This window comes from Halichoerus grypus, chromosome 6 (assembly GCF_964656455.1).
Source record: "Halichoerus grypus chromosome 6, mHalGry1.hap1.1, whole genome shotgun sequence".
Classification (NCBI taxonomy): Eukaryota; Metazoa; Chordata; class Mammalia; order Carnivora; family Phocidae; genus Halichoerus; species Halichoerus grypus.
This window is the reverse complement of record NC_135717.1, coordinates 154,408,333-154,418,267: the sequence shown is the minus strand read 5'-3', so window position 1 is coordinate 154,418,267 and position 9,935 is coordinate 154,408,333. Positions and strand designations below refer to the sequence as shown.

At 41.9% G+C, this 9,935-nt stretch overlaps 1 protein-coding gene across 1 annotated transcript in view; it reads left to right on the top strand.

Annotated features, from left to right (window-relative positions):
* The first annotated feature begins 302 nt into the window (after positions 1-302).
* Positions 303-9,935, top strand: part of CCDC38 (coiled-coil domain containing 38) — a 38,395-nt gene continuing 28,762 nt past the window's right edge. The window contains exons 1-3 of the mRNA XM_036085852.2: positions 303-423; positions 6,388-6,441; positions 9,737-9,837. Coding sequence (XP_035941745.1) covers positions 6,402-6,441; positions 9,737-9,837 — 141 coding nt within the window. The 5' untranslated portion in view covers positions 303-423; positions 6,388-6,401. The remainder of the gene's footprint in view (positions 424-6,387; positions 6,442-9,736; positions 9,838-9,935) is intronic.

Below are 9,935 nucleotides of genomic sequence, written 5' to 3'. Positions count from 1 at the left end.
GAAGGGGGGGTCTCCGAAGGGCCAGGGCGCCCAGATGGGGCTGAGTGGGGGCAAACCTCTCCCCAGGGGCCCGGGCGGGAACCGAGCATAGAGACCCGGGAGGGGCAGCGTGGGGGAGCCCCTGCCCGGACGCGACGGGCGGCCGGCAGGGGGAACCCGCGGGTGGGGAGGAGGGGGGCGCGGTGGGGGAGTCGCTCCTGGGTCCGCGCGGCCGTGGAGCAGGGTGGCGGGTGCCGCGCACAATTTTCGGTTGGCCAGCTCCGCTCCGGGATCCCCTACCAGAAGGTCCCCGAGATGAAGGGGGATCCTGGCGGGGGAGGATAGAGCCGAGACTAGAGAATCCATTGGCTCCTCTGCCCAGCGTCAGCTAACGCCTTCCTGAAGGATAGGTTTGGACCGGCTCCTGGATCCAAACTCTCTCAGGTAAACGTGGTTTCAGCTCCGTGTCCGCCCCCACTCCTCACCCCAACTGTATCTGGGGGGGCCTACTCTCAATTTGCCGCCAAGGTTGGAGACGGAATCAAGTTTGTTTAAGGAAGATGGTCTGTAATTCTCACCCACATCTCTTCTCACCTCTTAACTGCTGTGAAAACATTGGCAGGCACTGGGTTTTACCTCTTAATTATTTTATTTTGTTTATACACTTTTATTAGAAGCTCTGTGTTAAGCTGTGGAACGTACAGACAGGAAAGGCACTTTCCCTGCCTCGTAAAAACTACACTCTAAAGGAAGACACTTTATAAACAGGAATAACAGACCATCAAAGGCTGAAGCCTGTAAAACCATAAAATATAAAAGTAAGTAAATTTAGGGTTATTTTAAAAGCCACTAAAAAACAAGAGAAAGCAAAAAATCCTTTAGATGAACACAATAAATAAGAATATACTTTAGCTTTGTATTTTGGTCTTACAAGAGAGAAATCAATTGGTAGTAAAGAGAGAGGAAAGGAAAAAAATGGAAAAGAGTTCAATAGAGAATGTGAGTAAAAGAGACCCTGACGGCGGGGGGGGGGCGGGGGGGTGTGGGAATCCATATATTACTCACCGGGCAGACACAAAATCACAAACAGATGTGTGTGTGTCTATACACAGTTTAAAGAGAAAGGTATGTAGAGAGGAATAATACAAGGGAAATAGAAATAGTGAAGAGCAAATACATAAAGTCACTAATTCATAGAGAAATATTAAAATTTTCTAACATTTCTGCTAAAGACTTGAATCTGTTCCATTTTGCAATCACAGGCATATGTGCAGATTTATGAAGTTGTAGGAGTAAAGGAGGGGGTGACAATATAGAAATATAGAAGGCTTTGGGTCCCATAAACTGGTCTTAATCCCACTCTGTTACTTATGAGCTATTTGACCTTGGGAAATGTCCTTAATTTTCCCAAACCTCAGTTTTCTCATCCATCTCCTCATGGGGTAATTGTTTTATGGACTTGTTTGAGCTTTAGAGAAGATGAAATGGAAAACACTTTGCCCAGTGCCTAGCTCTAAATAATAGGTGTAATTCTTATTATTATTATTATACTATTACTACTGCCGCCGCTGCTGCTAGTTTATTTTAATCCTGTTATTTCTCCTCTTGGTCAATTAAATTCAAGAGATTTCAGCCAGGAGTTCACAGAATGTACCATGAACTGAAAGCTTCCAAGTTTTGGGGAAGTAAAAAAGAAGAAATGGTCATTCTATTCACGGGGCTGTTGATTTGTGGATGAACGGAGTGCGTTGATTACAGTCCAGATATTCAACATGGCCTGAAAAGCCCCTGCAAACAGGAAGTTTGCAGAAGCAAGGAGGACAAGAGTGGGCTTCTCTCCCCCTTGGTCATTTTTAAATACATAATTATAGATAATTTCCTCAGTGATAACCAACATCCCCATAGCACTTCTTAGTTCACATAGTACTTTTTACATCATCTTACATTGGCCGTCTTCTCCTGTTCTCCTCCTTCCTCTTGACCCCCAGGTGTTTTTTGTTTTTTTTGTTTTGTTTTGTTTTCAGTTTGCAGAAGGGGCAGTCAGAAATGTCAACAGGAAAGTCCACACAAAATACGCCAGCGGGGCCTTAAAGGTCAAGCTGAAGGTAATTTCCTCATCCCTGTGCTCTGCTACTGACCTAATCAAAAGCAGCAGGTCGTTGAGCAGGCCAAGGACCTAGTGGCTCCTGGCTCTCAGGTAAACAAAAAATTGCTAGCTCTGGTCTCCCCACACCATCCAAGGACAGACACAGTTTACAGCCCTTTCTCCTAGTATTTGTCCAAGTGGGTGGGAAGGAGGTGGGCAAAAACAGAAAGGCTTTAGGTCTGAATCTGTCTAAATCTTTGTTTGCGTATGGGAGATAAACAAAGCTTTTTATCTCCTACTGAGAAACTGGAAATCCATTTTCACTGAGTTGCAGAGAGAGTTGTTGAGAAAGTCAAGCAGAAACTGCTTCAAATAGTATCTGGTAAATACTGTTATTGTTCATTGTATTTGGAGTTGGTCTTGGACTTTGGGATTGGGCATTATAAAACCCCATTCCTCTTTTTCCACTTCCATGAGGCTTGGAATGTTAAGAATGTGCACGAAGATGAGTCAGGTTCCCCACGTTTGCACTGATATTGCTGGTAGATTCCTCTCCAATGAACTGGTTTCGAGAATTTGAGTTCAGGGTTTCTTACGAAAGCTGGTCGTCAATTATCCCTCCTTTCAAATGCTGGTGGTTATTCACAAGACATAGCAGACTAGAGAGAAGACAGATCTGGATATCTGCCTTGAAGAAATTATAGGCAATTATTTCCCTATCAGCCTACCGTGAGTAGGCACATTGCATGCATTACCTGTGTTTGAAAATTGCAACAAGCCTGTTAAGGAAGGTATTAGTATCCATACCAGATAGAAGAACCTAAGTTGCACTGAGTTTCATCGGATAGGCCTAAGAGAAAGAGCTGATAAGAGCCAGAGGCAGGATTCAAACCTGCCTGCCGTCAAGGCCAAGGTCTTTCCATAGGGTCATCCATGCTACCTCTGTGATGATACACATCAAAAATCTGACTCAGCGGCCACATAATGTTAGAGGAATGCTAGCATTAATTAAATCAACCGGTATGGTGTTCACTTGGGAGAACAGTATATTTTACACCCATACCCCCTTAGATGTCTAACATATCTCAAATGTAACATGTTCCCAGCTGAACCTTTGATCTTCCCAGTTGCCCCTTCCCCCACAGCTGTTCTGTCTCCATCGATCAAAACTCCATTCTTTCTTTCCTGGGCTCTCTATCTCATACCCCACACCCAAACCATCAGCCAGTCCTGTAGGCTCTACTTTCCAAATGTAGCTAGAATCTGACCACCTCTCACCACTTCCATTATCTCTTGCCTCCCAATGACTGTAGCCTCCCAACAGGTGGCCTTACTCCACCCTCACCCTCTTGTACAGTCTCTTCCCAGCTCAGCAGACGGAGTGGTCCATTCCAGATTCTCATTTCACTGAGGAAATGACCCACAGGGCCCTCGAGATCTCTCTGATCTCATCTATCACTCCGCACTTTGTTCACTATGCTTAAGTTCCACGAATTTCCTTGCTGTTCCTCAAACACACAGGGCATCCTTCCTCTTTAGAATGCTTTCCCCATGGGCTTACACTGCTATGGTGCTCACTGAGCACCTGATGCTGTCCAAAGTGGGGGACACATGTTAACTCACTTAATAATCTCATGAGGTAGGCGCTATTCTTATCCGCCCTTTTGAAAGATGGGGAAATTGAAGCGTGGGGATTAAGGAGCATAATGAGAGTCCATGCTCTTCCCCACTAGCCTCTGCCACCTCTGAAAACGATGGCTTGAAGTCACACATCACCATTTTAAAGCCCTCGTTTTTCTGAGCTCTTCATCTTTTTCATTTGTCAGAAGTTGGATTTGAACATATATGTATTTTTAAACATATATTTTAGATGTGAATTTGCAGGCATTTGCCATGCAATCCAATGACATTTTCCCTCTATTTCAGTACAGAGCCTTTGTTTAGTCATGCTATTTTTATTTTGCACAACAAAGACATTCACTGGCTTTGACTTTCTTTTCCTGGTTGGCACATCATATTGGTTTAGTTCAGAGAACCTTATAATCCCTTCTAGGAATAGCTGGCTCTCTTCTTCTCTCTTCTGTTCTTCACCAACCCTTCATTAATCAATAGGGAGATTAAAAGTACATAAGTATAGAAGTATAACAACTTCTAGAGATTACTGGTTCCATTCAACATGTTCTATGAATTATTGGAGAGCTGGAATCAGAGCTCTAGCAGTTGGTTTAGAAGAATGAGAACTTCTGGTCTTTCTAGGAGGGAAAAAGTGCCAGAATCCATGGATAAAGATTTTTGTTGCAGGTAGACTTAGGATAAAGTGAATGAAAGTGGGGATGGATAGGGGAGTGAATTTAGATAGATAAGAGAATTGAAAGATTAAAATATGTCAAGAAAGAGGTGAGCAGAATCTTAGGGATTTGGATGAGTGCAGCGTGTGTAAATATACAAAAACCTCCTAATATTGGCCATCCAAATTCCAAATACATCAACCCAACAGACTGTCATCAATTTTTCACCGACCCTTCTTTTCCACTGTCAGAATGAACTCAATGCCTGTGGAAAAAAATCTTCAGTAATCTGAAAAAGTATAATATCAATGACATAGGTTTTTGTTAGTCTTTTTCTTTTATAAGCTTTAACATAATTTCTTTTCTCTCTTTCATTTTTGTTCTTATAATCACTGGAAGTAAAATCACATTCTCCTTGGTAAATATTAGCACAAAACTTCTCCCACTTACTGAGTTTGCTCGGGGTGCTAGGTGCCCTGCTTGGTTGTTTATACACATTATGTCATCGCATCCTTTAAAAAGCTTTAAGAGGTGAGATTATATTCCCATTTTATGGAATAGGAACCTGAGGCTCAGAGCTGCTAAGTAATTAAAATGTAGGCCCCACGAAGAAAGTGTGGTGTTTTTGGGTTTTTTTTTTGTCGTTTGTTATTGTTGTCATTGTTTTTAAATTGTCCTGTTTCTGGCATCCAGAACAGTACCTGGCACACAGTAGATACTCAATAAATATTTTTTGAATGTTAAATGATCTTGCTCACACATCTGTAAATATCAAACGAACAGGCTTCTGTGTTCCAAAGTCTGGATCTTTAATCATCTGCTACAAATGCCTCTGGGAGTCTCTTCAACGTGGCTCTTTAAGAGAACTGAGGCAAAAATTTAAACAGGCAACCTGAAATAGGCTGTTTGTCCCATTGTTACTGGTGTGGGCACACCTTTTTATATAAATTCCTGAATATCCTTTTTCTTCCCCCAAAGAAAATAGCATTGTTACTTTTTTTATTGTAAAAATAATGCAAATTCATTGAGAAATAATAATATAAAAAAAGTGTAAAAATTCAAGACAAGGATTAGGGTGAAACAAGGGAAACATTTACCTTTGGTGCAAAACCTAAAGGGGAGGGCAAACACAAACAACATTTTAATTCACTACTTTTAAAAATAAAAGTTAATGCAAAAAATTCCATGATGAACAAAATGTCAAAAATGTACATAAAGGCGAGATCTGTGGGCCCGGACAAAGGTGTGGCAAGGGAGGGGCTTGCTCTCCGGGTCATGGGGCGCACAGTCAGATCCTGTCTGTATTTAAGGTCTTGATATTTTGTTCACCATGGATTTTTTTCCTGCATTGACTTGGAATTTTTTAAAAATTGCATTAACATGTTATTTATTTTGGTAACTGAGTTTTGGGGGCTACTTCCTTAAATTTTGCACCTAACCCTAATCCCAAACCTGATAGAAATGCAAGGAGAGGTTGCTCCAAATCAAAGACCACTCCTATTAATGTTTGGTGAACAACTTTTCAAAACATCTGATTTGGCAGGTGTTTTTTTTATCCACGCTACTCCCACCCTTTTGAAATATTTTGTTTTTCACTTTTAATATATAGTTAACGGAGAGAATAGTGACTACAGAATTGTTTTGAGGGGCCACGCGGCAATCCGTGTTATGGGTATACCGGACTTATTTAATCAACTCCCTGTTTATTAAATAACACGTCAACAAACATTATTGTACATACTATTTTTTGCCCACTTACCTGATTATTTTCTTGGGATAAGTTCCCAGATTTGGAATTGCTGGGCCAAAGAGGTTGTGCTTTTAAAAGCAATGAAGGCTATTTGGAATCACTGGCTGTTGAATTTGCCCCTTTACGCAAGGTTTACAGAATTTTTTTTTTTTTTAATTTTTATTTCAATTCCAGTTAGTTAACATGCAATGTTCTTTAGTTTCAGGTGTACCATTTAGTGATATATCACCCGATGCTCAGGCTTACAGCATTTATTTTTAATGTCTTTCCTTTTCTTCGGACAGGGCCAGGAGACAAAATGTCATCACATTTTTTGCCGATATCACTGGCTCCTGAAGGTAAAGAGGAAATCTGTCAATGAGCTCTTGCTTTGTGCCTGGTATGGTCAGTCTCCACAGTGAATCGGGGCACGTAGCAAAAGGAAAATACCAAACGACAAGCATCAGACATGGCCTTTCTATGTAAAGAGTTTATGAATGGCCTGCTGAGAAGGTTCTCTTCCACTTTTTAATTCCGCAAAGAAAAATCTTCACATCAGAGAGGCAATAAATGGTCATATTTACCTAGATTGCTAGGGAATTTCATAACATAAGACAATTAACTCAATTATTTGTCATAATAAAGGACATGAATAACTACATTTTATCAAAATCTGTCCTCTCCTTTCCTTTTCCAGCCTTTCTCTCCTCCTCCTGCTTCTTTACAAGTAAACAAGGAATTCATATTGATCGGTATAGAAGAATAACTTCTTTGTCACTTACAAATTTGACAAAGCTTTGAACATTGGATAACACCAAGAGTGTGTTACAGGTAACAGGCACTCTGTAGGCACTTTCCATGGGCTCGGGGAAAGTCATGCCATGGATTCTCCCACAGAAACTCTGGAAGGAACCAAGCCAACACCTTCATCTTAGACTTCTGGCTTTCAGGACTGTGAGAGAATCAATGTCTGCGGTTTTAAGGCCCTCCTTTTGTTGTGATTTGTTATAGTGGCCCCATTTCTGTGAGACTAGGAAGTGATTCAGGTGGGGAGAAGGGTTGGCTAAGGGCCAGTGCTTAGAGTGAGTTTATAATTCACTCATTCAGTTTATAACAATTTTATAACAAAAACTTGTTAGAATGGGTTGAAAGTGGTCCCTCCAAAATGGTAGCTCTCCGTGTCCTAACCCCTGCAACGTGACCTTATTTGGCAAAAGGGTCTTTCAAATGTAATTGAGGTAAGGACCTCAAGACGAGATCATCCTGGACTTAACGGTGGGTCCTAAATCCTAAATGACACGTGTCTTTGGGAGAAAAAGAAGTCCCTGTGAACACAGAAGCAAAGATTGAAGTTACATGGCCAATGAATGCCTGAAGCCACCAGAAGCTTGAAGAGACAAGGAAGGATTCCCCCACAGAGCCTTTGGAGGGAGCATAGTCCTGCTGACACCTTGATTATGGACTCCTGAACTCCAGGACTGTGAGAGAATAAAGTTCCGTTGTCTTAAGCTGCCAAGTTTATAGTTTATTATAGCAGCCATAGGAAACTAATATACTTGGTGTTTAGAGTTTAGTTTTTTCTATTTCTTTATAACCAAAAGGAACTTGGCTTTGGACTTGGAGGGGGAAAAATATCTTGTGAATCCAGGACACTGAAACTTGGTTGGACAGGATTTAAACTCGGGCATTCAAGACTTTAAGCCACCAAGGGTGGGGTGGACAGTAAGTTTGTGAGGTTTATCTTGGGAGGAGAGAGGGTTGGTTGAGGGAGAGATGTCCAGCCTACCAATGATCACCCTTTGGACGGCATCAGTGGTCCCATCCTGGGATGTTGGGTCTAGCTCTGGCCTGAGAGTGGTGATATAGGGTACAGGTCATGAACTCTGTATGCCTCTCAACCCCAAGTCCCTTTTGGTCTTTGACTTCTGTTGCCTCCTCCTGGGCCTCAGCCTGTTGGCTATGCCCTTCCATACTCCTGCTGTCTCCAAGCCCAGCTGCCTGGACCCACCCTCACCTGTCTTTGCTCATGTATTATAAGGCCTAAGATTTCATGTATTGCCTTGGCATCTTTGAGCCTCACAGAGCCACAAAGACCTAACTGTAAGTCTTCCTGTTCTTGCCAGATTTGACTTCCACCCAGTGAGACATGTTCCCCACCCAGCAATTTCCTCATCAGCTGGACCAGTTATACTCTACTGGTTTTCATCCTGATGGGTTTCACAAGTCAATTATATCCTCTTCGGGGAAGCAGGGGGCACCTCACCCTCTCGTTACTACAAAGCCTGCTTCCTGCCATCCCTCTGTTTCACTCTGCTCCTGACGTGGCCCTGCATGGCAGGTGGTGTCCTCCTCCCCAGCACTTGAGTATAAGTGACTAATAAACCGCTATCTATCTCATCAGTCCAGAGTAGAGTGTCATATGTTCGGTCATCTCATACTATTTGGGGCAGGGGGTCCTTCCTTTACCCACAAGGTGAATCGGAGGTGATCAGAACACCGCACACTCCGTGTTGAGCTCAAAGCTTCCACTCTGCAATTTTCTTTCTTCCTAACCCATTACCTACAGATAAACCTGCCTGAGGTTTCTATCCCAGACATTCCCCACTTTCCCAACTGAATCCCTGGGCAAACATCCAATTCTCAGTCCATTTTAGAACATTTTTATCATCTCAGAAAGAAACCTTGCACCCCTTAGCCATAACCCCCTAACTCCCCACCAGCCCTAAGCAACCACTAATCTCCCTTTTGGCTCCATGGATGTGCCTATTCTAGACATTTCATGGAATATAATGGAATCTTATAATGTAGGGATTTCATGTGGCTTCTTTCACTTAGTATAATATTTCCAAGTTTCATCAGTCTTAGAGTATGTATCCTTCGTATGTCTGATTAATATTCCATTGTATGGCTATACCACATTTTGTTTATCCATTCATCAGTTGATGGATATTTGGGTTGTTTCTATCTGTTGACTATTATGTATAATACTGCTATAAATATTCATGTACAAGTTTTCATGTGGACATATGTTTTCATTTCTAGGAGTGGAATGGCTGGGTCACATGGCAACTATATGCTCAACTTTTTGAGGCTGTTTTCCAAAGTGGCTGCATTATTTTGCATTCCCATTAGCAGAATGTTAAGATTCCAATTCCTCCACACCCTTGCCAATACTTATCATTATCTTTGGTTTTTTTGGTTTTTTTTTTTTGGATGACTCTCTAGTATGGACCAAGGATGTCCCTAAGGGTAGTGGCTGTGTCTATTGCTACCGAAAGGGCAGTGTAATGGTAATAGTACATATATTTGTAGCGATGGGAAGAAGCAAAATCTTAATGCCTCAAAATATGATCCCACTATCCTGTAATAGGCCCCCTTATCTATTCACATAACAAATACAGACTCATTCCCCCTTAAGTATTAAGCACTGTACTTGGTGCCATGGGAAACAGACAGATGAGCTGTGTCTTTGGCCCTTGCGATCCAGGCCCTGAATCTCTGCCTCAATTGGAGAGACAGAGGCTGCCTGTGTTCTCCTCCCAGAGACCCACCTATCCACCTGCTCCATTCTGGCTGGTGGAAGCCTTGCCCTTCTGGTCAACAAAGCAGGGATGACAGATGTTTTTCTTTTTCTTTTTTTTCTTTTTTTAACAGATAAAGGAAAAGATGACTCAGTCCAAAAGGACAAGCCATATAAGATCTTTTTCAAAGATCTGTTTCTTTTCAAAGAAAATGAAATGGCAGCAAAGAAAAAGGTAAAGTTTGATTAAAAGCCCAATCCAAATTAATGTTAGAAATTTATCCTCTTATCCATCACTTTTATGAACTTTGCTGGGTTAAGACAAGGGGTCAG